Source organism: Chiloscyllium plagiosum, unplaced genomic scaffold (genome assembly GCF_037043375.1).
Source record: "Chiloscyllium plagiosum isolate Xiang-an unplaced genomic scaffold, Cpla_swu_hap1 HiC_scaffold_4, whole genome shotgun sequence".
In the NCBI taxonomy this organism is placed as follows: Eukaryota; Metazoa; Chordata; class Chondrichthyes; order Orectolobiformes; family Hemiscylliidae; genus Chiloscyllium; species Chiloscyllium plagiosum.
In genome coordinates, this window is record NW_028270142.1 from 3,256,320 (window position 1) to 3,275,535 (window position 19,216).

A 19,216-nucleotide genomic window follows, 5' to 3' on the forward strand; every position below is an offset into this window, starting at 1 on the left:
ACAGGCTAGTTTTCTGCCTGTTTGTCCAATGTATAGTTTGTTACAGTTCCTCCAAGGTATTTTGTGAATGACATTAATTTTGCTAGTTGTCTGTATGGGGTCTTTCAAGTTCATTAGCTGCTGTTTTAGTGTGTTGGTGGATTTGTGGGCTACCATGATGCCAAGAGGTCTGAGTAGTCTGGCAGTCATTTCTGAGATGTCTTTGATGTAGGGGAGAGTTTTCTGGACGCATTTTGTCTGCTTATATGTGTTTGTTGCTGAGAAATTAGTGCACTGTGTTCATTGGGTACCCCTTTTTTTGAATACGCTATATAGGTGATTTTCCTCTGCTATGCGTAGTTCTTCTGTGCTGCAGTGTGTGTTGGCTTGTTGAGATAATGTTTTAATGCAGCTTCGTTTGTGGATGTTGGAATGATTGCATCTGTCGTTCAGTATTGGTCCGTATGTGTTGTTTTCCTATAGACGCTGGTTTGAAGTTCCCCATTGGCTGTTCACTCTACTGTGACATCCAGGAATGGCAGTTTGTTGTTGTTTTCCTCCTCTTTAGTGAATTTTATGCCAGTAAGGGGACTATTGATGGTCTTCAAGGTTTTCTCTAATTTGTTTCGTTTAGTGATGACTAAGGTGTCATTCACCTAGCGGACCCAAAGTTTGGGCTGGATGGTTGGCAGAGCCGTTTGTTCAAATCTCTCCATTACTGCCTCTGTTATGAATCCTGATATTGGAGATCGCATGGCTGTTCCATTGATTTGTCTGTAGGTTTTGTTATCGAAAGTGAAGTGGGTGGTAAGGCATAGATCCATTAGCTTGATGATGATGTTCTTGGTGATGAAGTTGGTGTTGTTTGGTGTCTATGTCTTTGGTTCTTCTAATAGTGTAGTCAGTGTTTCCTTGGCCAGGTTGGAGTTGATGGATGACTCTAGGGCTGTTATGTCAAAGGAGACCATTATTTCATCCTCTTCTATCTTGGTGTCTTTGGTTTTGAGGAATTCTTGGGTGGAGTGAATGGAGTGGAGTGAGTCTTCTACTAAGCGTTTTAGTCTTTGGTGTAGCTCCTTGGCCAATCTGCAAGTTGGTGTTCCAAGTAGTGAGACTATGGGTCTGAGGGGGGCTCCTGGTTTGTCAATTTTGGGTAATCCGTAGGAGTGTAGTGTGTTGGATCCATATGGCTTCACTTTTTTTGGAAGTCTATCTTATTTAATTCTTCAGATTTCTGAAGTTTTTTGACATTTGACATCATGGTAGCTCTCAAACCCACCAACGCACTAAAACAGCAGCTAATGAACTTGAAAGACCCCATACAGACAACAAGCAAAACTAATGTCATTTACAAAATACCTTGTAAGAACTGTACCAAGCACTACATTGGACAAACAGGCAGAAAACTAGCCACCAGGATACATGAACATCAACTAGCCACAAAAAGCCATGACCCACTCTCACTAGTATCCTTGCATACGGATGAGGAAGGACACAACTTCGACTGGGACAACACATCCATCCTAGGACAAGCCGAACAGTCACACACGAGAATTCCTAGAAGCATGACATTCCATCCAGAACACACTCAACAAACACATCAACTTGGACCCCATTTACCACCCTCTGAGAAAAATTACCACCAGAACTGACATTACCATAGGAAATGACATAACCAACCCAAGGAAACCTAAACACATAAATAGAAAGCGGGTCACTAATACCTTTGCTTCACTGAAGCCTCACTGATGATGATACCTAGTATGGTGATGTAACATCTGAAAACGATCCTTGCAATTCACCGAGCAAGCTTACGTCCCAAACCTCAACCTAAGCTACAAATCTTCTCAAAACTCGTAAAAAAAATATTATTCTCAACTGCTAGTTTGCACCAGATGTGCAAGTAGAATTCTGTTGTTACTACCAGGCTTGCTGTAATCTGCAAAGCTGTTGCTTACCCATGCTAACAATCACATGGATTAATTACTGAGACATTCATATAAAATTATACTATATATTTCAGTTTGCCACAGTTTTTATTCATTGGATCTGTAATTTTTTGGGAAGTTTAGTTTGATCCTTAGATTTTCCAATCTGTGACACATGCATCATATATGGCAAGTAATAGTTAACTAATGTACCCTAAATGTTGTTAGCCTCCATTTAATAAGTTGAAATTGTTTTTCACTCAAGCCCTGTGATTCATCTAGTTTCAAACATAGCTATTTACTATAACAGGTTTGCCATATTCTCTGGTTATATATGAGAAGGTGGTGCAGTGGGATTTTTTTAATCACTTCACGAGTTCAAACGTTAGTGTTTTTTTTTAGTCCAGCTATGAAGTTGGAGTTTGTAATCTCTCCATGTCTCCTAACACCTCCTCTATCTCTGTTTGATTATTTAAAACAAATCTGTATTATGTAGCTCAAATTCTTGTCCAATGTTCTGCATCTTCTCGAACTTTTCTTCAGTTTGGTCCATTGGCCTTTTGCTGTTAAAAAGAATTTAACTGACCACAGTCTCATCAAAGCAAGCCTCAGGATTCTGATTCAGAGCAGGTGTGCAGTTGAAGACCAGCATAGCAGGAAATCCGAAAGCTTGTAGTTGGAATCTGGGTCATATGATTGTAAACTGTTTAGATTTTTTGGAAATAATTCCGTTGGAACAAAGTGTAAAACATGGTTTGTGACCTTTCCAGAGCCATTGTTTTAGTTTTGTAAACAATATTTCAACAGAACAGTTACCACTAAAATGCAGCTACTACGAATTTCTCATCACGTAAGCATATGAAGTCGAAAATTTGCCAAAACCTCTTTGTATATTGTGAGGGCAGCATTTGTAGAAATTACAGCCATTTTGTCAGGTATTCGTAGAGCTGTGAATGTTTTACTAAATGTATATTAGCCAAAGGATGCAAGTGAACTTTTTGATTTTTTTCCCTCTTTTGCAGAAGAGTGGTGAGGTGCTGTTGACCCCATTTCAAAAACCTAAACAGAAAAGGCATCGCTGTAGAAATCCTAACAAACTGGATGTGAACACTTTGACAGGAGATGAAAGAGTGCCTGTTGTTAATAAAAGAAATGGGAAAAAGGTATGGCTATGTAAAGAGGGAGAACTGGTTATCTGATTGACCTCGAATCACTTAAGCCATTTATCTTTTGTCAGCACTGAAATTAGCTTCTCTTTTGTACCACGTTGAATTTTCAAGCAGGTTTGAGAACAGTATGAGCGCTGATGTACTGATCTTTTTTGTGTATAGTGCCAGTTAAATTTTTATTACTAAACTTGCCAAATTTCTTTGTAACCAGTAAATTACTTCTTAAGTGCAGTGACAATGTGTGTGAAAAGAAAATGTTGCAGAATTACGGAGAAAAGGGGTGTTGGTCTTCATGGTATGCTTTTGCAGAGAAATAGCATAGACTTGGCAAGTTAAATATTAACCAGTCTATTATTACGATCAACATGACAGCTACTTTGTGTATGACAAGATCCCACCAACGTCAACAGGATAGGTGACCAGTTTTTTAAATCACTCATGGGATGTGTCCGTTGCTGGCTGGGCCAGCATTTATTGCCCATCCCTAGTTGCCCTTGAGAAGGTGGGGGTGAGCTGCCTTCTTGAACCGCTGCAATCCACCTGCTTGTAGGTTGACCCACAATGCCGTTAGGGAATTCCAGGATTCTGACCGAGTGACAGTGAAGGAACAGCGATATGCTTCCAAGTCAGGATGCTGAGTGGCTTGGAGGGGAACCTATAGGAGGTGGTGCTCCCATTTGGTGCTGCTGCCTTTATCCTTCTAGATGGAAGTGGTCATGGGTTTGGAAGATAGATCTGACAGATCTCATGGGTTTGTCTGAAAATCTTTTTCATAGTACTCACTGCTGCGACCGAGTGCTGGTGATGGAGTGAATGGATACTTGTGGATGTGGTGCCAGTCAGACGGCTGCTTTATCCTGGATGGTTTTGAGCTTCTTGAGTGATGTTGGAGTTGCACCCATCCAGGCAAGTGGGGAGTATTCCATCACACTCCTGACTTGTGCCTTGTAGATGGTGGTTAGGCTTTGGGGAGTTAGGAGGTGAGTTACTTGCCACAACATTCCTAACCTCTGATCTCCTTCTGTAGCCATTATGTTTGTATGGAAAGTCCAGGTAAGTTTCTGGCCAATGATACTCCCAAGGATGTTTGATAATAGGGAATTTAGTGATGTGAACACTGTTGAATGTCAAGGGGCAGTGGTTAGATTGTATCTAATTGGAGATGATAATTGCCTGAGAATTATGTGGTGCAAATATTACTTACCACTTGTCTGTCAAAATCGGATGTTGTCCATTTCTTATAGCATTTGAACATGGGCAGCGTTAGTATCTGAGGAGTCGTAAATGGTGCTGAACATTGAGCAATCATCAGTGAATATCCTCGCTTCTGACCTTATGATGAAGGGAGGATCATTGATGAAGCAGCTGACAATAGTTTGGCCAAAAACACTACCCTGAGGAATTCCTGCAGAGATGTCCTGGAGCTGAGATGACAGACCTTCAACAGCTACGACCATTTTCATATGTGCCAACTATGTCTCCAACCCAGTGCCCCCGATACTCATTGATTCCAGTTTTGGTAGGGCACTTTGTTGCTACATATGGTCGAATCCAGCCTGAATGTTGAGGGCTGTCCCTCTCCCCTCTCCTCTGGAATTCAGCTCTGTTGTCCATGTTGAACCAAGGCTGTAATGAGGTCAGAAGCTGAGTGGCCCTGGCAGAACCCAAACTGGGCATCACTGAGCAGGTTTGCTGAGCAGGTGCTGCTTCATAGCACTGAGACTTTCCGTCACTTTACTGATGATCGAGTGTAGACTGATGGGGCAGTATTTGGCTGGGTTGGATTTGTCCTGCTTTTTGTACTCGTAAATATTTTTGTGATGGGATACCAGGGATGGGATGGGATACCATACTCTCTGCAGCTCTTTGAATAGCACTGATAAATGTTTTTTATAAGCACCAGGATAATCAAATAATCAATTAGATTAGTGATACATCCAAAGTACAGAACTTATGATAATGAAAACACTCTAATTACTACACTGATGCTCACGTTCTGAACTAGCACTGGAATATGTAACTTCTGAGCCAAAGCCCCTGTTTATTGACCAAATTGATGAGGTATACTTAATTTTTCATCATTTAATTTGTCAATTCTTTTAGCAGGTGTACATGTAAAATACCTTCAGATCAGTAAGTTAAAGGCACATTGAATAAATTGTAAATGCAGTCTTACATTCAAAGTTTGGGTGAAGATTTGTAGCTCGGGTGCTCGTTGTTGTGGTTCTGTTCGCTGAGCTGGAAATTTTTATTGCAAACGTTTCATCCCCTGTCTAGGTGACATCCTCAGTGCTTGGGAGCCTCCTGTGAAGCGCTTCTGTGGTGTTTCCTCCGGCATTTATAGTGGCCTGTCCCTGCCGCTTCCGGTTGTCAGTTTCAGCTGTCCGCTGTAGTGGCCGGTATATTGGGTCCAGGTCGTGGCATTAACTAGCCACGAAACGCCACGACCAGCTATCCTTAGTAGCCACACACGCAGACGACAAGCAACATGAATTCGACTGGTACAACACTACCATTATAGGGCAAGCCAAACAAAGAACAGCCAGGGAATTCCAAGAAGCATGGCACTCATCCACAAACTCCATCAACAAACACATCGACCTGGGCCCAATATACCGGCCACTACAGCGGACAGCTGAAACTGACAACCGGAAGCGGCAGGGACAGGCCACTATAAATGCCGGAGGAAACACCACAGAAGCGCTTCACAGGAGGCTCCCAAGCACTGAGGATGTCACCTAGACAGGGGACGAAACGTTTGCAACAAAAATTTCCAGCTTGACAAACAGAACCACAACAGTGTTACATTTATCATGGGATGGTAAACCTGCCATTTGATTTTCTCATACTCTACAATGATTTAATGGATATTTTATTAGAACTTTTTTTAGATTACATTAGATTAGATTAGATTACATTACAGTGTGGAAACAGGCCCTTCGGCCCAACAAGTCCACGCTGAAGCGCAACCCACCCAGACCCATTCCCCTACATTTACTCCTTACCTAACACTACGGGCAATTTAGCATGGCCAATTCACCTGACCTGCACATCTTTGGACTGTGGGAGGAAACCGGAGCACCCGGAGGAAACCCACACAGACATGGGGAGAACGTGCAAACTCCACACAGTCAGTCGCCTGAGGCGGGAATTGAACCCGGGTCTCAGGCGCTGGGAGGCAGCAGTGCTTGCCACTGCGCCGTCCAACTTGTAATGAAAAGTAGTTTATTCCCTTGTGTGCATTTCCACAGATATTTCATTGTAACTTTTAAGATTTCTGATTTAGTTGGCTTAGCCATACACTTGACTTAACGTTGTGAAGGAAAACATATATACACATGTAACATCATGGGTCTTAAAAGTATTAAGCAAAGTGCTTTGTATTTTCAGGGTGCACATGTAAATTTTGTGAATTGTCTTACATATAACTAAGTTCATAAAATTGTTTTGTAGTCTTTGAAACTGAAAACCTGGTGATAAAACATATCAGTTTCTAGAACAGTTTTTTTAGAGGGGATTGCTTGCTGCATTATGATAATCCAAATGATAGACCTGTTGAAAATGATTGTGTATATTTTTCCTTGTTACTATTACTTAAATAATCAACAGTTTAATTTCTTTATTGTCTATATAGAGGTGATTGCTAGTTTAGGAGCATGGCAACTTGTATTCACACCCTCATTAATAGCCACTGGAAGGTAATTTTGTTTGCGATGATTTGGAAATGCTGAATTTTCTTGGTAAACTTGTCAAAGGGAAATATCTTTCAGTAAATGACGCTATGTAAATAACTTGTATTCAACTCTCCTAAATCTAAAAGTCCGTGTAATAGAAAGGAATACGCTACCCAAAGTATTAATCTTTTGTCTCCCTGAATTTGTTTAGATGGGTGGTGCCATGGCCCCACCAATGAAGGATCTACCAAGGTGGCTTGAAGAAAATCCTGAGTTTGCTGTTGCACCTGACTGGGCTGATGTTGTCAAGCAGTCTGTAAGTGGAGCTATTCCAGTCTTATGTTTGTATTAACGAAACAAAATAAATACACTCACTCACTCAGGCTGTAGAAAATGTCTTTTGACTTTGGAAACTGAGGTTTGTTTCAGTATTCAGTCAGCACAGATCATGTATTTGATAGATCGTCAACTTTGTGTCAGGTTATAGCTAATAACTGCACTTTACTTTTTTTTGAATTAAACTATAGCACACACTGATTTGCTTCGAAATGCCTGAAAGTCAACTTAAAATGTTATTCTTCAATACATACCACAATGTAAAGATGAAATTGATTGTGTAAGACTGAACTGTACAAGTCCACTATATGATTCATAAATTCTGGGAGAGACTATTCTCTTTCCTGGAGTAGTGACAATACTTTTGAACTTGTGTTTTTGTCCCTGCTGTTTATAGTATTTGTTAAATAATGCTGAAAAAGGACGGGTCATTGGTTCTTCCTTGTGTTTCAACAGGGAACGTTTAGAGAAATTTAGGAATTATAGCAATTACATAAAAGTTGTTTTTTCAGGGTTTTCTACCAGAGTCCATGTTTGATCGTGTTCTCACTGGCCCAGTTGTTCGAGAGGAAGGAGCAAGTCGAAGAGGGAGGCGACCTAAAAGTGAGATTGCCAAAGCTGCTGCAGCTGCTGCTGCTGCTTCAGCCTCAGGAATAAACCCACTACTGATGAACAGTCTCTTTGCTGGTATGGATCTAGCAAGCCTGCAGAATTTACAGAACCTGCAGAATCTTCAGCTAGCTGGATTGATGGGCTTCCCGTCAAGTCTTGCTACAACAGCTACAGGAGGAGATGCAAAAAACCCTGCTTCCTTACTACCACTGATGCTTCCAGGCATGGCAGGGCTACCCAATATGTTTGGACTGGGAAGCTTGTTAAGTAACCCCTTGACTGCTACGCCTGGTACTTCAGCAACATCGGGTCCAAGCGAAACAGAAAGTGGCATTTCCTCTAAAACAGAAAATGATAAAGAAAATGATAAGGAAAATGAAGATAAGGAAATAAACAGTGCTGAATCTGCAGTTGATTCTAATAATGCAAGTTCCAGTTCTTTCACAGCTCCTTCAAACACTGGACTATCCAACAACCCTCTTGCTTTCAACCCATTCTTACTTTCCACTATGGCTCCTGGATTATTCTACCCATCTATGTTTCTTCCTCCTGGTCTGGGCATGACTTTGTCTGGTTTTTCTCATAATACACTGGCTGGACTACAGAGCACAATAAGCTCAAATGATGATAAGGAGGATAAGACAGATGGAAAAACTGAGGACAACAGTGTTATTGAAGGCGAAGCCAATTCAGATGACAGTGATCCTATGGGAAGCCCAAGTAAAGCAGCAGATTCTTCTCTTGTGGAAGATGAGTTGGCACAGGCGACAGGGTTGGACTCAGTTGAGGGAGATGATGATGATGAGGATTAATTACATTTCCAGTTACTTAAGTGTTTTAAAACTCTTCAAGTTGTAGTCCTACTGTTTACATATTCATTAAATGTCCACACATAGTTTTTTAAGCTATCTCTGTAACATAGTGTAGCAAAGTTCCAAGTCATGTTATGCAGATGTCAAAGATGTCTTGGTCATAAGTATTATGCAGTGCATTATTTATTATCATAGAAGCGATATCAAGTACAAAATTGTGTCTGAATTTAAGCAATGAAGTTGAAACAAATGCCCTGCTTTTCGTTTTTCACCAGTAGTAAATTTGAGATAGGCAGCAAACTTCAATCATGGCATGTGATTGTTAGTGACCGAAGCAGTTCTGCTTCTAAAGGAATAATGAAGATGTATATTTAACATTGCTGTGAAGAGCACAGATGGACAAGAGTCATTGTAGAACATATCATGCCTATAGATTTGACTGTAAATAGAGTCCACACTGACAATCCCCACGATAGTGTGAAAGTCTCACCCCAGAGGCACAGCAATAACTTGGCAGCTGTTGAATGTTTTTTTAAAAAAAAATCTGGACAATAAAACACCTAAAGGGTGACCACAATTTCTGACTTAAACTACAGTTGATTTGCATTGTCTCATGATTTTTTTTTCTTGTAATGCACTGTTATAAACAAAATTCAGGTACATTTCTCTAAAGAAAGGACTTTGTTACTTTAGCCACAAAGCTAAACAGCATTACCTCAGTTCTACTAGCATTGAAGTTTACAAACATGACTTTGTAAATGTATGTTTTCTTTGTTGTGATGTTTTTTTAAACAATTTTGAAAACTGCTATCATGTAAGATAAGATGTAAATTGCTGCCAACTGTAGTAACAATGCTTTTAATAAAAGTGACCCATGATATGCAGTGACATGTACTGTAGAACAAGCAAAAGTCTAGAGAAACCAAATTCTGATTGGTATTCACTAGTTGCATTGCTTAGTAGCAATAGAAACACATACCGTATTCTGAAAAAGGTTTTTTTTTGGTTTTTGTTGGTGAAGTAAATGTTTACAAATGGACAATACATGTACTTAAAAATACAATGAAATTTAGCTTTATTATTAAACCAATTCAGTATTAGGCATCCTGGTTTCATTATATTCTGTTCTGTTTCCATCAGTTAAAAAAGCTGATATAATGTACAGCCTATAGTTTGGGTGTCTTCTAAAATCAATATCCATCAGATTAAACTGCCTTTCTCACTCAGGCAATGTTGTGTAGCCCAAAGCACCAAACATGGTGTTGGCTATTGATAAGCCAAGGGCTGTTTTAGGGGAGGTGGGAATTCCCAACTGCCATTGTGTTGTAATGCTATCTTTTACTGCTGATATCTGACAGTGAGTTTAAATTTGGTTAGCGGTAGCCTGATTTCCAGCAAATACTTTCCAAAACCTACAATAACCTGCTTGAAGAGGAGCCTTGAAATTGTAATGCAGTATTTCTTGTGATGTGAGTTACAATTTTTTCTACAGTCAGTGAATAATAAATCCAGTATTGCAGCTTTCAAAAGGAGTTGTTCTGTATGGAAATGTGAAGTTGTTTAAGATTTTCACTTTTGGAAATTTGTCCCTTACCCTCAGATGTTAACCATTTCTTGTTAAATCTGAGTTATTTGAGTATACATTAAACTGTAGAAAATTATTTGGTAGCAAGTACCATTTATTCACATCTTTGTGTGTTTATCGTAATCAAAAATTATGACACCATGAGATGTTAGTTTGTCACTTCACATTGTTAATCATATCTAATGCTTAACTGCTTTTAAAAAGAATCAGTTGTGATTAGAATACAAAGTCCAAAGGAGAATAAATTATAGCAATTATGAGTTAATGGATGTAGGTTTGTTCGCTGAGCTGGAAGGTTCATTTCCAGATGTTTCGTCACCCTAGTAGGTAACATTTTCAGTGGGCCTCAGGCGAAACACTGCTGATAATTTCTGCTTTCTATTAAATGTTTGACTGAACACAGTCTGCCGGTTTCTTAGCAACAAACCCAAACAAACAGACAAAATGCATCCAGGAGCCCTAACCACTCTCCCCTACATCAAAGACATCTCGGAAATGACTGCCAGACTACTCAGACCCCTTGGCATCATGGTAGCCCACAAACCCACCAACACACTAAAACAGCAGCTAATGAGCTTGAAAGACCCTATACAGACAATGTGCAAAACTAACATAATTTACAAAATACCGTGCAAGGACTCTAACAAACACTACATTGGACAAACAGGCAGAAAACTAGCCACCAGGATACATGAACATCAACTAGCCACAAAACGACATGACCCTCTCTCACTAGTATCCTCACATACGGATAAGGAAGGACACCACTTCACCTGGGTCAACACATCCATCTTACGACAAGCCAAACAGAGAGACACACAAGAATTCCTAGAAGCATGGCATTCCAACTGGAACTCTATAAACAAACACATCATGCTAGACCCCATCTACCACCCCCTGAGAAAAAGAACAGGAAGTGACTTCACCACAGGAAATGACATCAACCGAAACATATGAATGGAAAGCAGGAATTATCAGCAGTGCCTCGCCTGGAGGCACACTGAAGATGTTACCTAGTAGGGTGACGAAACGTCTGGAAATGAACCATCCAGAACCTCAACCTGAGCTACAAATAGTCTCAAAACTTGCTTTAATGAGTTTATTTAGTTCAATATATTAACTTTTCCAGTTGCTATGAATGCTTTTCATTTTTTATTATCCTGCCAATACTTGGGAGTTCTGAAAATGTTCCTCCTAAAAAGTAGAACCTTGATTTTTGTTCCTGAATCAGTTCCACAAAGACATGGGAGACCATAGCTCCACAAACCCATCCAAATCTTCCGTTTCTGATTTAGGGCAGCATGAGGAGAGTGGAGGAGGATACAAGTTTCTGAGGCAGTGTGTCCAGAAAGGCAGGATTGTTTTAGAAAACTAAAACCAACAAAAGTATGAAATGTTCCTCCAGCTTCACCCCTCACGTCTCATGCCCTTCTTCCATCACTGTGGCCTCCCATATGATTTATACCCATCTGCCTGTCTCCAATAGCGTCTCTCACCCACTCTCAAATTAAAATTCTATCCTTTCCCCTTTCAGCTACAAAGACAACTCACCAGTATGCACACTGGAGTAAAAATTATGTTGTTAGTTAAAAAATGTATATTGTTATACTGTAGAGTGTTGTGAAAAGTACTCATTTATTGAAATGTATTTTGACATATTTGCACAGTAGTTTCCTAGCAGAATCCATTTACCTTCCCAATTGGTTGCTGCAGCTGTATTCTACTTTTGTGTTACTTGTGCTGGCGTACTCAAGTCCCTTTGAACAACAGTACTTCCAAATGTCATACCATTTTTTTAAAAACTGCTTATTTTTTCTCATGACCAAAGCGAACGACCCTGCATTTCATCACAGTATTCTTCATCTGCCACCTGTTGCTCTCTTGCTTAACTGATCCAAATCTCTACATCGCATCTTAGTGTACCTCCTTGTAGATAGTTGTAACTACTAAACATTCACATCATCATCAAACATAGATAATGAGGTCACTGACCATTGGAGAACTTCACAGGACACTGCCTGCTAACTTGAAAATACCCTTTTAAATCACTTTTCCTTTGTTTCCTGATTATTGATCAATTTTCTCTCTCTACGATTACAGCACCCCAATTCCATGAGCCCTATCTTGTGTGAGGCATATTTGTAAATGCCTTTTGGAAATCCAAGTATCATAGATCATGGCCCATAAGGTGATCTCATTTTGGCCTAAACTTGGTAATGCTCACCTTGTACATTAGCTGATAGATCAAGTAGATGATGCAGGTTGTAATGAAGATGGAATGAGATTTTAATATACACTATCAAGAAGCAGACCATGCGTGTTGACTAAGTGGCATCCTCCTAAAAGAATGAAGAACTGAGCTGGTTTCAAGTCAATAATCGTAATGTTTGCAAACTCATCTATTAACTTCCATATTGAGGAAATTTGTTGTTCGTGAAAAGCCATTGCAAACCTGGAAGAAGGAATTGAATCTGGAAAAAATTGCCCAAAGCCATTAGAACAGGGACAAGTCTGAACTTGAGAAATTTGTATTGAAATGGATCCTTGAAATTGTCAAAATGGTTTTATTGTCACCAGAATTGCATATGTAGATATTTGAGTTTTAAGAGCAATTGGCACTTGGTGCAGAATGAAACAAATCTCATGTTGTGGCAGAAGACCAAGATTACTCAGACAGACAACATTACTGGTTTCTATTGATTTGCCAGTTAGCAGCAAAACATGCATACTCAATATGTCACATATGGCAACATGGATAAACATTCAAGAATTTTAATATATTCAACCAAATATTCAGATCTTTCAAAGAATTAGGAATATCCAGTTCAATGGGAAGAAATGTTGTTGTGATAAGATGATAAAATGGAAAGTGCTCCATCTGATCCAGAGTGCAATCCCAATGATGTCCCAGCCAAAGTGATCCAGGAGAATTTGAAGAATTTTGTGCAGAAGACAATTTCATTGTGTTTCAACCTAAGGTGGAGTTATTTCATTAAACAGAAATGAGACATTGATTTAATTTGAATTACTGGTCTTTTTTCACTTTTCAAAATGGTACTTTACATCAGTAATGGCAGTTCATATTTTTAAACCAAGCTTATAAATCAATCCCTTGGAATCTTGTGATGCAGTGGTCCTGCCCTACCTCTGGGCCAGTACATCCCAGTATCTCATCTCCTAGAGGTCTATAATATGTCTGAACAGGTTGATTCCAAATCCAGGGGTTGATTTTTAAAGATTTCCCAAAGTTTCAAAGGTCAACATCCACATGGTCTATGTGATACTACATCTACTGGTTCCCCTTTTAATTATCTGACTAATTGCATGTTCTAAAAAGCTACAAAGTCGCTCAACCAATTTCCTTTTTGTAAAGTCATGTTGGCTCTGATCTGCTCTGAGTTTTTCATTGCATTATAAAAATTTTCTTGATAATATCTTCTTCACATTGTTCTTTCCATACAATTGATATCAGATTAACTGGCCTAGAGTCCGACTTTGTCTCTTCATTTCTCTGAATAGCAGTGTTTCTTTGGCCAGGTTTCAATCTACTGAGACCATTCTAGAAACTAATGAATTTTGGAAAATCATAGCCAGTGCCCTGACAGCTATCTCTTAAAACTCTAGGATAGAGGACATCAGTTTCTGGACATTTGTTGGGATTTTAGCCCTTCAAGTTCTCCAATACTTTGCTCCCTTAATTTCCTCTTACATTTAGTCCTTGATTAGCCTTTGTCAGATACATAACTTGTCTTCAACTGTGAAGATAGGCACAAAGTATCTGTTGAATGTTTCTGCCATTTGATTCCTTGTGAATAGTTCCCTCACTCAAAGGGCCAATATTCAATTTAGCTTATTTATTCTAATAAACTTACAAAAGGCACTTTTTAAAAAATATACCTGTCTGGTTTATTCTCATTTTTCTGGATTTTATCAATTATTTGGTGGCCCATTGGTTCATAAAACATTCCTAATTATTATTGTTCTTTGCAACGTTGGAAGTTAATTTAATTGGATCATTGACTATCCTAATAGATAAAGGAGAGACGGTCAGGGATAGCAGACAGGAACATGGAGCTGACACCAAGTCTGATTTGACTGCTCTTCAGTCCTATATTTAATATAATTCTATGGGGTGGCTCAGTGGTTAATGCTGCTGTCTCACAGTGCCAGGGACCCAGTTTTGATTCCAGCCTCTGGCAACTGTCTGTGGAATTTGCGCATTCTCCGTGTCTGGGTTTCCTCCAGGTGCTGCAGTTTCCTCCCACAGTCCAAAGGTCAGGTAAATTGGCCATGCTAAATTGCCCATAGTGTTAGGTGCATTAGTCAGGGGTAAATGGGTCTTGGGTGGGTTGCTCTTCGGAGGGTCAGTGTGGACTTGTTGGGCCAAAGGGCCTGTTCCCACACACTAGGGAATCTGATCTCTAATGTTACTGATTGTGGATGGTTTGTTCTTTGTTCTTCAATGAAATAAAGTTTTGGACAATTTTAATAGTTTATTTAAATGTCTCACTTTTACCTGCAAATCTTTTACCCAATTGACCTTAGCTAGCTCTTTTCTTTGTACCAACGTAAAAGACTTTTAAGTTTAAGATTATTTGTGTTTCATGTCTCTTCCAAGTTTGGGATTTAACAATGCTGTGTGATCATTTCTAACTAACATCCATATTACACAATCCTAACTGTCATTTTGCCTGGTTGATGCCATATCTGGGAAGCTATCGTGAAACATTTGAAGAAGCTCCTCTTCCATACCGTTTTTGTTGTTTTGATTGGTATAGTCCCTATCAAGGTGAAGTCTCCCACAAGATTCCATTTGTTGCAATTTTCAGTATTTACTGCTCTGTCCATCAGTACATTCAAGGACCTATAAACTACTACCATCAGCAGCAGTTTTTTCTGGCCCTTGTTATTCCCAAACACATCCCATACTGATTTCTAAACTAAAATCTTTTCTCTCTATTATCTTTGGTGTTATTCCTGTTTTATTCTACCTTTTTTATTTTAAACGTGTACTCTAGAATATTTATTTGCCAACCTTGGTCACATTGTGACCATGTCTCTAATGGTGATTTGATCTAAATTATCAATAAATTTCTTACACCAGTCCATCCATTTTATTTCTGGATTTATCATTTAAGCCTTTATTAAAAATTTTTGCTATTCCAACCATGAACTTTGCTGACTGACATCATTACCACCAAACATTTCAGCTTCAGCCTTTCCTGTCTAGCTCTGCTTATCCTGATTCCTAATGAAGGGATTTTGCCTGAAACATCGATTTTACTGCTCCTCAGATGCTGCCTGACCTGATGTGCTTTTCCAGCACCACACACTCAACCCTTATCACGTTGTCAGACTGTTCCATAGTCATAATCTTTTTTTAATTTCCAAGTCTCCGCTCACACAGCACCACCCTTATTAATTTAAATCCCTATCTGCAGCCTCAGTAATGTGCTTCACCAGGCCATTTTAGCTCACTTTAAGAAATCCATGCCAACACCACAGTGCTGTCTTGCCGGAGTACAGGTGCCATTGCCTTGTGAATTGAAATCCCATGTTCCCACACCACCCTGTTAGCCACATATTTATTGTTTTTAATCTACCTGACTTTATACCAATTGGTATGTTGTTCAGTTAGCAATGTAGGAATTATCACACTTGACATTCTTTTTAATTTGGACTCAACAAGCTCAGCAAAGTATTCCTATTTCTACCTAGATCATTCATTCCAATATGGACTACAACAGTTTGATCCATTCCTTTTCACTTCAAGTTCATCTTCAGCTATGTGATGATGTCGTTAACCCCAACAAGAGACAGCCAACACGACATCTGGACCTCGCTTTTGCAGCTGCAGGGAACATGAGGAAATGGAACGTAAAGGTTCTCCTGCAACTGCAATCTAGAAGCAACATAAATGATAAAGATGATGTAAATCCTGCAGCTTTACTCCATTTACTTTGGAATTTGGGATACATGTGAAATATCCCACAAGATAGTTGAAAAATGCCCATTACAGATTGCAGAAAGAATAGATTTGCTATACTATTTTCTACTTTTATTTGAACATTTAAAATCCAGAATTTGAAATGACGTCACTGTTAATTGCATGTGTGTTTGTGGTTTTATAAAACCCACGGTCATCTTCAGAATTGAGCAACAATGGGATAATTTGCATGAATGAAGAGGAGAGCTCAGAGCTTCAATTTGATACCACATCATCTCAGCTGGGGTGAAAGCATCAATCTGCAGCTGTCATTCTTGGCTTTTCAATTGATTGTCAACTGCTACTGGAGTCCCACCTTTGTGCCATACCACTCAACTCTATAATTATACTATTGAATGGAATCAGAGACAAATTAGCGCTCGCGTGGGAGTGTCTGACTCTGCAACTAACACACCACTGAGCGTGACTGTTTTTGAGGGTGATAGAAATCGTCTCTGATGCTTCAGTGAAGCAGAGTTACTTACTTTGTGGCGACAGAGACTGAAGTCTTTTGCTATCCATGTGAATGTATAGTTTTTGAGATACTGGTTAATCCTTCCTCAATTTGGCTAGAGAGCAAAGGTTCTGGAGTCCCCATGGCGAGAGATGAGAACCCATTGCTCTGATTATCTAAATAGTGTATAATCAATAGGATTTATGTATCATGATCTTGTTAAAACATTCTTCACACTCATAGAACATAGAACAATATAGCACAGAACAGGCCCTTCGGCCCACGATGTTGTGTCGAACATTTGTCCTAGCTTAAGCACCCATCCATGTACCTATCCAATTGCCGCTTAAAGGTCACCAAAGATTCTGACTCTACCACTCCCACAGGCAGCGCATTCCATGCCCCCACCACTCTCTGGGTAAAGAACCCACCCCTGACATCTCCCCTATACCTTCCACCCTTCACCTTAAATTTATGTCCCCTTGTAACACTCTGTTATACCCGGGGAAAACGTTTCTGACTGTCTACTCTATCTATTCCTCTGATCATCTTATAAACCTCTATCAAGTCACCCCTCATCCTTCGCCGTTCCAATGAGAAAAGGCCTAGCACTCTCAACCTATCCTCGTACGACCTATTCTCCATTCCAGGCAACATCCTGGTAAATCTTCTCTGCACCCTCCAAAGCTTCCACATCTTTCCTAAAGTGAGGTGACCAGAACTGCACACAGTACTCCAAATGTGGCCTAACCAAAGTCCTGTACAGTTGCAACATCACTTCACGACTCTTGAATTCAATCCCTCTGCTAATGAACGCTAATACACCATAGGCCTTCTTACAAGCTCTATCCACCTGAGTGGCAACTTTCAAAGACCTATGATCCCTCTGTTCCTCCACCTCACTAAGAACCCGACCGTTAACCCCGTATTCCGCATTCTTATTTGTCTTTCCAAAATGGACAACCTCACACTTGGCAGGGTTGAACTCCATCTGCCACTCCTCAGCCCAGCTCTGCATCATATCCAAGTCCCTTTGCAGCCGACAAGAGCCCTCCTCACTATCCACAACTCCACCAATCTTCGTATCATCTGCAAATTTACTGACCCACCCTTCGACTCCCTCATCCAAGTCATTAATAAAAATTACGAACAGCAGAGGACCCAGAACTGATCCCTGCGGAACTCCACTTGTAACTGGGCTCCAGGCTGAATATTTACCATCTACCACCACTCTCTGACTTCGACCGGTTAGCCAGTTTTCTATCCAATTGGTAAAATTTCCCTCTATCCCATGCCTCCTGACTTTCCGCATAAGCCTACCATGGGGAACCTTATCAAATGCCTTACTAAAATCCATGTATACTAGATCCACTGCTCTACCCTCATCCACATGCTTGGTCACCTCCTCAAAGAATTCAATCAGACTTGTAAGGCAAGACCTACTCTTCACAAATCCGTGCTGGCTGTCCCTAATCAAGCAGTGCCTTTCCAGATACTCATAAATCCTATCCCTCAGTACCCTTTCCATTACTTTACCTACCACCGAAGTAAGACTAACTGGCCTGTAATTCCCGGGGTTATCCCTATTCCCTTTTTTGAACAGGGGCACAACATTCGCCACTCTCCAGTCCCCTGGTACCACCCCCGTTGACAGTGAAGATGAAAAGATCATTGCCAACGGTACTGCAATTTCCTCTCTCGCTTCCCACATAATCCTAGGATATATCCCATCAGGCCCGGGGGACTTGTCTATCCTCAAGTTGTTCAAAATGTCCAACACATCTTCCTTCCTAACATGTATCTCCTCTAGCTTACCAGTCCGTTTCACACTCTCCTCTTCAACAGTACGGTTCCTCTCATTCGTAAATACTGAAGAAAAGTACTCATTCAAGACCTCTCCTATCTCTTCCGACTCAATACACAGTCTCCCACTACTGTCCTTGATTGGACCTACCCTCGTTCTCGTCATTCTCATGTTTCTCACATACGCATAAAATGCCTTTGGGTTATCCTTGATCCTATCCGCCAAAGATTTTTCATGCCCTCTCTTGGCTCTCCTAATCCCTTTCTTCAGCTCCCTTCTGGCTATCCTGTATCCCTCCACTGCTCTGTCTGAACCCTGTTTCCTCAACCTTATGTAAGCCTCCTTCTTCCTCTTTACAAGACATTCAACCTCCCTCGTCAACCAAGGTTCCCTCACCATTTCTTTCCTGCCTGACCGGTACATACATATCAAGGTCACGTCGTATCTGTTCCTTGAAAAAGTTCCACATTTCCACGACATCCTTTCCCGACAGCCTATGCTCCCAACTTATGCTCCTCAGATCCTGTCTTACAGCTTCGTAATTACCCTTCCCCCAATTGTAAAACCTACCCTGTTGCACGCACCTATCTCTCTCCATAAACAAGGTGAAAGTCACAGAATTGTGGTCACCATCACCAAAATGATCACCCACTAACAAGCCCATCACTTGTCCCGGTTCATTACCGAGTACTCGGGAAAATCCAGAAAGATACTTTAGCAGACTCGACTGAAGCCAGTGTGAATTTGTGGTGGAGCATTCTGATAAGATGTTGGCAGAGGAGTTGGTGGAGGGATGAGCATGACATATGGTATCAGTGGCTGCTACATCAGCAGAGGTGATGTCAGCAAGCTACACCGAGTGGTGAAAAATGGTGCC

At 40.4% G+C, this 19,216-nt stretch overlaps 1 protein-coding gene across 1 annotated transcript in view; it reads left to right on the top strand.

Annotated features, from left to right (window-relative positions):
• Positions 1–9,394, top strand: part of chd7 (chromodomain helicase DNA binding protein 7) — a 352,687-nt gene extending 343,293 nt beyond the window's left edge. The window contains exons 36-38 of the mRNA XM_043689312.2: positions 2,930–3,070; positions 6,962–7,066; positions 7,599–9,394. Coding sequence (XP_043545247.2) covers positions 2,930–3,070; positions 6,962–7,066; positions 7,599–8,510 — 1,158 coding nt within the window. The 3' untranslated portion in view covers positions 8,511–9,394. The remainder of the gene's footprint in view (positions 1–2,929; positions 3,071–6,961; positions 7,067–7,598) is intronic.
• The last annotated feature ends 9,822 nt before the right edge of the window (positions 9,395–19,216 follow it).